A 13,173-nucleotide genomic window follows, 5' to 3' on the forward strand; every position below is an offset into this window, starting at 1 on the left:
TATTAAATAGTATACATTTTAATATAGCTTATTTAAAAATTGTATTATTCTGTATTCAATTCAATTATTATTTTATTTCTATAGCGCTTTTACAACATTGTGTCAAAGCAGCTTAACAGAAGTTCTAGTAGATTGACACTGTGTCAGTCCATTTTCAGAGTTAAGGTTCAGTTTAGATCACTTAAGTATTGTTTAAATTTTATTGCTGAAAGTTTAAACACTAAAGGGCAAATCCATCAATGTGCAGCTCCACAAGTCCCAAACCAAGCAAGACAGGGGCGAAGAACAAAAATTTAACCAATTGATGAAAGTGAAGGGGAAAAAAACCTTGAGAGTAAGCAGACTCAGTTGGGCACAACCATTTCTCCACTGGCCCAAATTCTTGTGAGAACACTGGACATCCGTCATGGAGAACTGCAGGTGTGAGTAGGTGATCAGACTTGCACCCGGGATCAACGCAAAGACCCATCTGTCACTGGGGTGTTTCAGGAATCATGCTCTCCACTTCCCTATGACCACCACAGCATCAACTCAGGTGTATCTAATCATTAGAGACATCTAAACACCATGAAAGAGACACAGTTGCAATGTTTTTACTGTTAATGCACAGGTGTCAAACTTAATTCCTGGATAGCCTCAGCTCTGCAGTTTAATTCCAACCCTAATTAAACACACCTGATCAGACTAATTGAGTGCTTTAGACTTGTTGGATACCTACAGACAGCTGTTTTGAAGCAGAGCTGGAACTAAACTCCGCAGGGCTGTGGGCCTCCAGGATTTGAGTTTGACATCCCTAGCAGTCCAATTCTTTGAGAAGCATTATGTCAGGTACAAGAAGCTAAATGGCCAAAAACGCAACCAACTCTGGTAACCATTAATGGATGATATTTTATTATGGACAAACTTCTGTTAAGCATCAAAGGCATGTGCGTCAATCACAGAAAAAAAGACTGTAAAAGCATTTGAAAATGTCTGAACAGAACAAAGCTTTTTCACCATAGTCAAACTCAAATCCATTTTGGTCTTTCGCTTAATTTACATCACAATCCCTTGTTCTTGATTTAATGCAACAAAGTAACCAACCATCAGTTTGCAATAGCTTTTTTTCCCTCTGGAGTGTCACCCGAGATAAACATATGGCTTCTCCTGTTATGTTATTTACATTAAATAATCAATGTCAAATGAACATTTTTCGTAATATTTTATAATTCATGAGAACTTTAATTGTCAAAAAATAAGAGAAATGTAGATTTCTACATCAGCCTACATAAATACGTCAAATTATGCTCAGAAAATAACAGTCCATCTTCAGAAAAAACAAGTAAAACGGAAACTCCATATTAATGGCAATACTGTAACAAACTCCATAAAACATCATACAGATAGAAGGCTAACTGTAGTGTTTTCAGTGATTTCCTCTCTTCATTTCATCACCTTATAGTGTCTCACCAGGAGCATACTATAGCGTTTCTATACGTTTAAAATTTGCATTGCACTTTGTTCAACAGATCTTCTATGAATCTGGCTGAACATGACCCTTCGGTGAAATAAAATAGGAAACTGAATTTCATCGATCACTAGTTAAATATTGAACACATTATTTATAAATCCTTTTTACCTTTTGGTTAAACTAAATCAGTGTAAGGAGGGAACAGAAATAAAGCAAAGAAAAAAAGTTATCCTTCATTCCCTACACAATGTGAATAACATGGATGTTTTCTGGGCCCTTGTTAATCAGCTTATTCCTTCACATTAACACACACACACACACACACCTGCATTACTTAAGATAACAGCCTGAACTCATAGAACTCCAATCCTAAATCGAATACAAAAAGAGTGAGGATTCAGTCACAAGGTTGTAACAACGTCCGGTTCAAGGCAAAGTGAGTAAAGGCATGTCATCAATGCAAACAAAGGACGTGTAACCGTAAACCATCAAATCGATAGTCTGAAATGCATCTTCAGTCTGAATGAATATGTATAAAAATAAGCCAATGGCTCAACATGAACAAGACCTATTGACTAGATTCAATCTGTTATATTACAGGAAGCTTCAACTAATCACAGCCATGACAAAATACCAGTAACAAAAGCATTACAACTATTTTTTTTAACATCATCTGTCCCCATTTCTTTTTTGCAGACAATCAAAGTTTTGCACATTCAAGCGGACACGTTGCACCGTCTCTTGGTTTGGATGGCAGTTCAGATTGTCACATGAGGATATAAAGCACATTGGTTCAGCTGCAAAGTCGACGTTTTGACGTTTCAGGTGATATGTCATGCTGTAGTTATCGTCGTCTTGTCCAGCTGGTTTCAGTAGTGTATGTAAGACAAAGAACGCAGCAACAAAGCATGGATATACAAGTAGTGCATTGCATAAAGGTTGCTGCCTTAAGTCAATATGGAGCTTTTTAGGAGTGATAAACAAGTAAACAACATCTAATACTTAATTACAGTATATGTACATATCACAATTCCTATGATTCTTCTTTTTCCTCTTCTGTAAAATAAATACATCCCTTTAGTAACAAACAAAAATAAAAGGATTTTCACCCTTAAAGGAGTAGCTCACCCAAACATCCAATTTTACTCAGCATTTACAACCCCTCATATGGTGGAAAACATTTAATAATTTCTTTTTTTGTTGTTGTTGAACTTGTAAGAAGATTTCTTTTAAGAGTACTGCAAACCAGTAGCCATTGACATCCATTTATTCATTTTCTTTTTGGCTTAGTGCCTTTATTAATCAGGGATCGCCACAGCAGAATGAACCGCTAACTTATCCAGGACTTTTTTTATGCAGCAACCCAGTACTGGGAAACACCCATACACTCTTGCATTCACACACATACACTATGGACAATTTAGCTTATTCAATTCCCATTGACATCCATAGTAAGAAAAAAAACTGTGGAAGTCAATGGCCACTGGTTTTCGACCTTTCTCATCATTTCTTTTGTTGTGTTGACAAATAGTGAATGCTAGTAAAAGATAAATAAATAATTACAGAATTTTCATATTTTGTGGGTAAACTATACCTTTAAAATGGTGTCATCGTTTACGCACCCTCTTGTAGTTTAAGATACTTCTTAAAATGTCTCAGTGCTTTTTTGCTTAAACAGCTGATGTCAGTGGGATCCATTGGTGTTTGATTTTGGACCTCATTGAACTTATCTGCATTGAAAAAAAATTGTAAATGTGTAAATGATGAAAACATTTTTAACTTTTTGGGTGGTCTATCCCTTTAAAAGCTTCACAACTTCCTTTGCCCTTTCTGTTCTTAACTCTGAAAATCTCCCTTGATAGTTTTTTCCTTTTCAGTCTATTTCTCCCACTCAATTCCCATCTTATTACATGGCCATGGTTGTAAGATGTTGGTGGCCCAGCAAGCCTTTTCGGCCACCGCCGGCACCAGGATGCGTTCCTGCTCCACCGTGTCCACAGTACTCCTGCAAATTCTGCCGCAAAGTAACAAGTGCAGAACCTAAACAGGCCCGATTTGGTGCAAGGATGCCTCCTGGTAGCTGTATGAGCACTGTGGCTACCCCTGCCATCCCGTCGTCTGTGGGTTCCAGAGTGATTGGCCCAACTTTGAAGGATGAGTATGAGAAACCCATGAGTTGAGATAGGAAAGGGTCGGAGCGGCAGAAATGCTGGTAGCTGCCATGCGAGGACGGATAATGGTGTTGGTGATGTGAGGTTGGGTTGGCGGTGGAGCTGGGTGCGTAGTGGTGAGCGTTTAGGTAGTGCAGAGGCAGGTGCTGCCCGTTGTTGCCTCCACTCAGAGCCAGATGGTGGTGATGATGAGTGGCAGTGCCTGTGCCAGGGTCGTGTTTGTAGGACAGAGCCCCAGGTCGCCCCCTCTGGCCCATTACCATCCCACCAAGCTTGCCTGTTCGGACGTGGGCCAGAGACACTGCGCTGCCCCCTCCAGCTGAGGGCAAGTAAACTAACTGTGGCTCCTCTGGCTCCAGGTAGACAGTAAGTTTTGCAAATGGACGAGAGGCCATCTTGGTCATTTCTTGAATGTGGCGCCGCTGCTCGCGACGGAAATCCAAGAACTGCTTTACTTTCCAGAGTAACACGCAGACCGACAGGAAGAGGAAAAAGCAGGAGAAGAAGACAGAGAAAAAGACGAAGAGGTCAATGTGGGCTTGGTCCTGTCGTAGAAAGAGGAGGCCTTGAGATTCTCCATTATGAGTTTCTGTGCCTACTCCGCGCAGGGCAATAAAGAAACGGCTGGACTTGAGCGAGTGCACTTCGTGAGGGAAGGTGATGACCACTCTGTCCCGCACTCCGCGTACGATCAGCACTGTTTGCGGCTTCCACACAGTGATGTAGGTTATGAGACCTTCGGCTCGTTCTTCCCGCACCTCACGCTCTGAACCTTGCAACTTTGCGGACAGTGTGCCAAGTAAGGCAGAAGAGGAGTTAGCAAACACCTTCATGGGCGACGGCGGGGCGAGAGGTACCTCCTTTTCACCTCGGGAAGCTGTGGCGGAGGTGGCTTCATCCTCAATCTTGATGGTATGCACACCGCTTTGGCGGTCTACCTGCACAATGAAGGTATCATGCGAGTTGGAGACGTAGACCTCAACTTCCCCAAATGTAACATCAATGGTGACGCGAATATCCACGTTAGTAAACTTGGGCTGAGCTGAAAAGAACACTGTGCGGCCCCTCAGCAGATTGCGGATGTTGGGCTCATGGAAGCAGTTGACCTGTGATGTGGGGTCGAAGCAGCACTCGCTGTCCACGTTGAACTGCCGGTAGCACTGTCTCCCATTCACTGGATTTCCATTGAATGACTCTTTGCACTTGGCGCACTGTAATAAGCACAAATAGGAATGCTAAATACAAGGCCTTATGTGTGAAATACGTAGTGCAATGTAATTGGTTGCCAATTACCTGTTGTCTGTAACACTCCTTTCGGTCATTCTGTGGGCTGCTCAGACAGGATGAGGTTTCAGTGTTGTTTTGGCAGGGACAGCCAGTGCCATCATGTTCATTACAGGTGTCTGCATGCCCGTTGCACTGACATCTACAAGAAAGTACGAGAAAAGACTGAGAAAAGATCTAGATCAGGGGTTCCCAAACTTTTCAGTCCGCAACTCCCTAAATAGCAATGCCAGTGACCCGCGACCCCCAAACCAATCTGCTGCATCTGACGCTATCGCTGTGTCTTTAATATAATGTAATCAACCCCAGGGGTCGCAAAAAAACATAATAATAATCAACATGTTGACAATGTTAATATTAAGTACTTTTTTGTTCTCCAATAGGTTATGGATCAAATATGGTAATTCTAATAGTTTAATAAAATGAATCAAGAGTTTTGGAACTCGCAAAGCGATGCCCGCTCATTGTCCCGCGGACCCCCGAAGGATCCCGACCCCACTTCAGAAACTAATGACCTAGATCAGAAGTGTATATTTTGTGCAAGTGCCATTAAACTCTGAGATGGTGGTCATCTACGCTTTCGTTTCCACTGAGCGGTACAGTCGCAAAACGGAACAGTACAAGTCAGTATGGGGCAGCCTAATCAGGCTTGTTTCTCTACAGCCAACAATATCCTTACTTGGATGGCATGGTGCACAGTGAAAGTTGCGATCAATGTCTTTCTGTCTCAAAGGAGAGAGCCATACGAGCTAATTGCCTCTTTTGTGCACTAAGGTTCATTATTTCAAATATAGATGAGTGGCAATCACAAGCAAATAAAGAAAAAAAGGGACATGTGCCCCTCATTGTTTTCACATGTTTAGGTTAGGCATGGGATGATAACCGGTTTCAAGGTTTACTGCAGTTTGGAAAAGTCAAGGTTTTAAAACTGCAAGAATTTTCTGTTATACCGTTCCTACGGTATATGAACCGTTTTTTTAATGTGTTTTTTGCAACTATTTTATTTAGTTTTTTAGGGCAACAGTATCTCCAGCAGAAAAGGACCATCCACATCAAAAGATTCCGTTCCAAAATATGTTTCTTAAAATGAAATATACCATGTTCAATGTGGGGAAAAAGTTGTTTTTTACCCAGACATTTAAAAAAAATATTATTTTAGAGCAGTAATCACAATACAGTAATTCCATGAAACCGTAATATTTTTATCACAATCTTATACTGGCTCATGCTTAGTTTAGACATTCATGTGAACAGCCCATTAAACAACAATGGAGCACATAGATCCAATCCTGTTCTTGCTTCTTGGCATGTGGCAGTTTGTCACAAGAAGACAAGCTTTGTTTGATCATAGTTCATTCCTACTGCTGTCTTTGTGTACTTACTGTGCATTTAAATATGGCACATTCTGTGTTGCTGTTCCTGTGGCACGTTCAAGCGATGATTCTTCAGAAACCAATAGCTTTCAGTACCACGCTTTTGTTACTGTGCTGTTGTGCTAGCTACCCATACAAAAGTGTTTTGTATGGTTTCTTATTTTGGTACTTTTGATAGCAGAAACAGAAATATATGCAAACCGTACTGTACTGCAGTTATATTCCACTGACTTCCAATCTTGTGCTAGCAAATGTAAGAGACTGTATAAACTTTGTGCAAAGTTGTTTTGCATTTTGCCATGTTCAAGTTTTGTCAACTCCGCCCTGCATTTACATTTTTATGGCAAACTGTGTTGCTAATAGAAGTCTGAAACATCAGGCTGTGACCTTGCTGAGTTAAAAGAATGCACACTAAATTGCAATTAAGTGGAGTGCTTATCATTTTGGATATTTTTTTTTAAATGACAAAAGTGGCATGATATAACCGATATTTCAACTTTTCTGTGACTTAGCTCTAAGTTACTTGTGAAAAAAGCTTCCTACAGTTTTATAAAAAACAGTAAACTGCAAATTCATTGATTCTCTGTAAACATTATCTTGCAAAATTATAATTATAATTAGTGTAAGAGATTGGACTCAAAGGTAATTTTCTTAAGGACTTACTTCTCACACTTCCCTTGCAGCAGGAAGTAGCCGCTGAGGCAGCTCTCACACTTATCTCCCACGCTGTTGTTCTGACAGCTCACACACACAGCATGGTCTTCAGTAGGGCCCTCTGTTGCCCATTGTTCAATCTGAAAAGCAAAAACATACAAATACTTAAGACCCTTTCCCTACAACTAGAACTATTCAACAGCTAGAAGATATCCAGTAAACACTGCTTACACTCTCACGGTCTAATGGGTAATCTTTAGGATTCTCCATTGCCTTGTTATGCTCATCCTTGGATAGACATATGTCACTGTTTCCTCTGCAAAACTCACGACAGGGGCGACACATCCCACCTCCCATTGCTGAGCCCACAAACAATGGCTTACACTTATCACAGTGTTGACCCTAATGAAGAAACAGACATAAGATGTGCATGTTACTTAACAATAATGCATTTTAATTTAACACAATCAAATATACTAGAAGTAAAGTTTGTAGACCAACTTTATGGTGGCTTGAGAAAGCCTAGTCTGAAAGTTTGAAGTAGTTTCAAAGTTTAAATAATTGAAGTAGTTTAAGAAGTTTGAAAGAGCTATCATAGATAGATAACTACATGTCTGTTAGCATGTTTCTAGTATGGACTGGCATGTTTCTTGCTAGGCAGTTGATAGGGGGTTCTGAGTGGTTCTAAGGTGTTGCTTAGTGGTTTCTAGGTTGTTCTGAGTGGTTGCTAAGGTGTTGCTAGTTGGTTGCTAGGGTGTTGCTAGGTGATTGCTAAGGTGTTCTAGGTCATAGCTAAGTGGTTGCTAGGGTGTTCTGAGTGGTTGCTAGACGGTTGCCAAGATGTTGCAAGGTGGTTGCTAGGGTCTTCTGAGTGGTTGCAAAGGTGCTGCTAGGTGGTTGCTATGGTGTTCTGAGTGGTTGCTAAAGCATTGCTAGGAGGTTGCTAAGGTGTTCTGAGTAGTAACTAGGCAGATGCTAAGGCATTGCTAGGGTGTTCTAAATGGTTATTAAAGAGTTGAAAGGTGTTTGCTAGGGTGTTCTAGGTGGTTACTAAGGTGTTGCTAGGCGGTTGCTAAGGTGTCTGAGTGGTTGCTAGGCAATTGCTAACATAAATTACAATTGTTCTAGTATGAATTAGCATGTTTCTAGCATAAATTAGAATGAAGTTAACATGGTTCTAGTATGAATTAGCATGTTGCTAGCATGTTCCTAGTATAAACTAGCATGTTGTTAGCATAAACTTAGTATGAATTTGCATGCTGCTAGTATGTTGTTAGTATGCTTGTTGATATATTGTTAATTTGAATTTGTATGTTTTTAGTAAGTCCCATGTAAGTCAATGGGGCAGTTTTTTTTGCAATGTAAGTCTATAGGACAGTTGCTAAGGTGCCGTATGTGGTTGCTAGGGTCTGGCTAGTAAGTTGAAAGGTCATCAGTGATTGGCAGATTGGTAGTCTGAGTTAAATGAGTGTAACCTTATGTCTCCATGACAGTCTGGTGGAAAGTTATATGTTAAATGATCCAATGTTAAGTCAATTAGACTTTTCCAAATTTTTCGGGTCAGTTTTTAGAAAATGATAAGTCGGATCAGTTGGAAATGATATAGCAACTCGAGACCAGTTTGGAGGTTTGATGTTAATTTGGTGGTTGTAGTACGAATGGTCTAGGAGGAGTTGCATATAGAAATTAGAGGATTAGAAGATGGAACAATACATAAGTTTATGTAGTATAACAGTATGTTGTCTTTCTCAAGCCACCATAACTACTTATATTTAGCAAGAGCACATTAAATGAATCAAAATTACAGTAAAAACACATGTTTTTATCACATTAAGACATGGCTATATGCATTAAAAACCTACCAATCCTCAAGCATTTTAATAGTAAAGGGTAATTTGCATATTTTATTACTACATATTAATACGAAAAAATAAAACCACATACAATGCTAGTTCTTAGTACCTTAGTGTTATTCTTGCACTCTAGACAGGTGTCCAGCTGAGAGATGCTTTTACAGTTACTGTGTTTGTTACATCGACACTGAGAGGAGCAGTTCTCCCCAACAAACCCAAAGTGGCACTGACAGATTCCTGGAGATATACAGGTCCCATTAACACAGCCCTGAGCGCAGACTGGCTCACACTGACCCGAAACACTGACAAACAAGAAGAAACAGGAAAATATATATATGAACTATTCATCTAAAGAAAGGTTTGGTTTGAAATTTTAAGCAGTATAATCAGTACCTGCTGAGCACGTAGCCCTGTCTGCAAGTGCAGTGGTAACCTTCAGGCAGATCATGACAGTCTTGAGTGACATTGCAGTGGTGGTGTCCATTGGAACACTCGTCCTCTTCTGGGCAGTGCAGGAAAGACCAGCTGCTGTTCCACTGGGGGCACAAAGCCTCACTCACACCTGCGGAGTAAGAAGACAATTCACTTTAATAGATAGAAGAAGTCAGATTAGTGTGAAATGGATGCGCTTTAACAGTTTTTATTTAGCCTGGTTAGATATATTGGGTGTAAATAGTAAGGGGATTTCACACAAGGTAGTTAAAATGAACTAGCCATCAGGACCTCTTGCCCAAGAACTACATTTCCTCCCCATTATACTGAACTTGAAATTCTGAAATGGCGTAAACAAGATGACAACATGCTCAAATACTAAAAATAACAACAGGAGGGAGAGGTTTTCATTATTTGCAGCATGTTGAAATGAAAAGGGGGGAGAGAGAGTTTAGTGTTTATTGCCATATCTGCATCAAGTGGCTATTTCAATAACATTTACAAACGGTTTAGAAATAAGACTTTTCTATAACATTTAGGTTTATGACAATTAAATACAGCAACAACAAGCAATAATACATCAAATGAAAATCAAAAAAAAATTCTAAGCTCTATTTTTAATTTTAAAATTTGAAAAGTATTCACATTTAAAAAATCTTTCAACGTCTCAGATGAAGATGGAACATAAACGCACAAGCCATGCGAGTGAAACAACAAAAAGAAAGACAAAATGACAACTTGTAGCATTACATATCACATCATTTTGTAACATTTATTAATACTGTGGCAGCGTTTCATGTGGCATGCATTCACCCAATTAAGCTACACTTACACCACTGTAGCTCCTATTGTGCTGGATTCAACCCTGTTCTAATGAAGGAGCTAATTTATTTCCCCCAAATGGCATTCCTAGAACTGAAATCTTTCACAGTTGCTGCAGTGAGAACAAGCATACAAGTAAAAACTAATTAATTTAGTTTATAAATGATATTTGTTCTTAAATCAATTTCCACCCAACTGGTTTAATTGCTCAGACCTGCTTTGTGTAAGAAGGTTGTTAAAGGGTCAAGAAACACCGAAACCCAGTTTTTAAGATGTTGACAGTCATATATGTGTCCCACGTTATTAAAAACACCATTAGGACACATATTTTTCACTAAAAAGTGAAAATTGGTTATTTTTGCATTGTTTCGAGTAAATTCGTTCTTCTGATTAAAAAAAAAATTTTTGAAGCAACGTCACGGCAATGAGATCATTGTGTAAATTCCAGCGTGGAGATTGGCTGTCTGTACCGGCCGGTACAAAGTGACGTCATTGAGTTTTCAGCACATCTGTACATTAATTGATGAGAAAGACTTGCTTCGAACCAATCAGCGCACTCTATTGTGAATGAGTTACAACTTTATTATTATGCATGATATAGCTTCAAAGACTTCTTTTACCTGTTACAGGGTTTAGAGAGATGCTACGTTGTGTTGCCAACCGCAATTCAAACAAGTAGAAGTGGAAGAATTGTTTGGAGACATGGGTCATCAGTGTTGTTTATAAATGTGCTGCAACGAAGGTTTTGTTTTCATATCCTCGCAATGAGAGCACAGCTCATGACAAAAATATGTTTGTACGAAACATTATTTTTACATGAGAACAGTTAAATCTGGATTTGCCACTAGTCTTCTTTTTAAAAAGATGGGGTTCCAGGTCATGCTGATTATCCTGTCTCTACGAATTTGGTAAGTGTGTGTTCAATGTTCTTTGTTTATGTTCAATCAGATGGCAAAGTTAGTTCGTATCATCAGCAAAACTCTCAGTTTTTAAAGACATACATTAGTTTAAAATTAATGATTTATTAAGTTTACAGTAATATCACTACAATATTATGGGCTGTAAATGCTGCTCTCTGAATCACTGTTCATCTCCCCTGTGTCTGCGTTGCCGCTGTAAAAATCAGATGTAGTGCACTTAATGAAACTCCTCTTTTCAAGCAAACCCTTCCCTCTTTCGCTACTCGACACTCTCACCTAAACAAAGCTGGACTTTTCAATCTTTTTTTCAAACTAGAGGTGTGAAAACACCCTGCTGAGACAGTGGCTATTTCTGCAAATTCAAATGTATTTCTGATATACCTTCCAATATACCTTCCATTACTGTAATGTAAAACACGTACCATTGAGTCCTCCCTGCAGACAGCGGCCTGAACCATTACCACCACGGCCAGCACACCAGCCACACTGTGGCCTGGAAATGCACTGTGAGCACTGAGTGAGCTGAAAGCACTGAGGAGAGCAGGAATCTTCATCCGAGAGCAAACGGCCACACTGACCCGCCTCACAGCGCAATGGAACAAATGAGGGACTCATGCACTGGAGAACACAGAGAACATGTATTCGGGTTATTGGCTAATCTGGTTTAAAGTCAGCAAGTTGGAACAAAGTTTAGTCAAACGTTACCTGCTGCAATGCCATGCTCCATACACAACGCTGCCAGCCTCCATCAGAGCCACGGGAGCTTAAACACTGACTGCAGGTTTTGATTTCATGACAGGGTTCTGGGCAAGGCATTGGTGGAGAGGACTCCACTTGCATAGGAGACACATTAAGCAACGCGTAGCTGAAACACGTCCAGTCGTATGTTGGGTTCACACTCAGGATGCGTCTGGTCTCACCTGGTAGTAAAATCTAGAGTCAAAATGTGGTCTACAAGCTGTTTTGCAGCTTTTTTTTTTTTTAAAGAACATTTAAAACATCCCAGCCCATTTATTTTCATTCAGATTTGAAAAATTCAGGGTAAATATATATATATATATATATATATATATATATATATTTTAAATCTGTCAATATATACCCTGATTTATAATGTTGAAAATGCCCATCTTGGTAAAGATAAGCACATTCAGTTGTCTTAAGTGATTGTTAACAATTGAGAAAGAAATTGCACGTGCATCACTATATTCTTTAGGTCTTAAAAAGCAGCAGTCTAATAAACCTGATGGATCTCTGTCTATAATGTTAATCAAACAGTAAAAACAAACAGAAAAACCACTTACTGCTCACTGAATAATTATACACATATCCCTTGAATGCTTCGTCCACTCTCACCTGTGCGTTTGAACTGGCGTGTCCACATGCATTTCCCGGAAGCTGTGCATTTGGGGCAGTCGGACGCCTCACAGCTGGTCTCTGTGCAGTTGCTGGACAGGAAGATCTCTCTCTGGTTTATCCTGCAGTCATGCTCTGATGTACAGCTTACGGAACTGCTGATACATGCTCCCTCAGGACAGTTTGTGCACCACTTACATTGCAGAGCAGACTGAAAGAGAAAATTGCAGAAAAAAGAAAAAGATGTTTGAAAGCGTGGCACGTTCAGATGTTTGGTGACATGTACACCAGGTATTTCGATAAATTTTTTGTCAATTGTATCAAATGTTAATGAAAACAAATAAATATTTAAATGGTGTACAAATGTATTGAGCTAATTTAATGTCTACCTCTTGCAGAGATGCAGTAAATTTACTAGATAGCTCAGGCTTGAATTTTTTTTAGAGTGCTAAGCTTACCTGCACAGGGCTGGAAAATGTTTTAGGATGACGGGCCAAACACTCGCTGCAGGTTTTGAGTCTGCGGCACTGATCAGGTGAACGAGGAGTAGGAGAACAGGTAGACAGACCAAGAGTACAACCCAATCTGAATAATAATAATAAACAAACAAAATTAGGAGAAAATTTGTTGTGCCTAGAGGGGCCTCCTTCTAACTGTTTCTAGTAAGATGTTACTAGTTCACTCCATTATCTATATGCATAATCAAAAGGGGAGAGGAGTCCAGAGCACACCAGCTGGGAATGGGAGTTCCTCTGGGATCAGTTTCTGGACCCTTTCTCTTCTCATTTTACACCCCAATGCTGAGACTCACCATCCAATCAAAGAGTTTTTCTTATCACTCTTATGCCGATAATGCAC

General features: G+C 39.7%; 1 protein-coding gene across 1 annotated transcript in view; it reads right to left on the reverse strand.

Moving 5' to 3' along the window:
- Window positions 1-870: 870 nt before the first annotated feature.
- Window positions 871-13,173, reverse strand: part of megf8 (multiple EGF-like-domains 8) — a 57,284-nt gene continuing 44,981 nt past the window's right edge. Inside the window, exons 35-44 of the mRNA XM_005158031.6 lie at window positions 12,774-12,900; window positions 12,316-12,526; window positions 11,665-11,879; window positions 11,382-11,577; window positions 9,179-9,347; window positions 8,895-9,087; window positions 7,164-7,334; window positions 6,942-7,072; window positions 4,915-5,047; window positions 871-4,832 (exon numbers count right to left, since the gene is read on the reverse strand). Of these exons, the coding sequence (XP_005158088.1) occupies window positions 3,357-4,832; window positions 4,915-5,047; window positions 6,942-7,072; window positions 7,164-7,334; window positions 8,895-9,087; window positions 9,179-9,347; window positions 11,382-11,577; window positions 11,665-11,879; window positions 12,316-12,526; window positions 12,774-12,900 (3,022 nt within the window). The 3' untranslated portion in view covers window positions 871-3,356. The remainder of the gene's footprint in view (window positions 4,833-4,914; window positions 5,048-6,941; window positions 7,073-7,163; window positions 7,335-8,894; window positions 9,088-9,178; window positions 9,348-11,381; window positions 11,578-11,664; window positions 11,880-12,315; window positions 12,527-12,773; window positions 12,901-13,173) is intronic.

Source organism: Danio rerio, chromosome 16, assembly GCF_049306965.1.
Source record: "Danio rerio strain Tuebingen ecotype United States chromosome 16, GRCz12tu, whole genome shotgun sequence".
NCBI classification, from domain to species: Eukaryota; Metazoa; Chordata; class Actinopteri; order Cypriniformes; family Danionidae; genus Danio; species Danio rerio.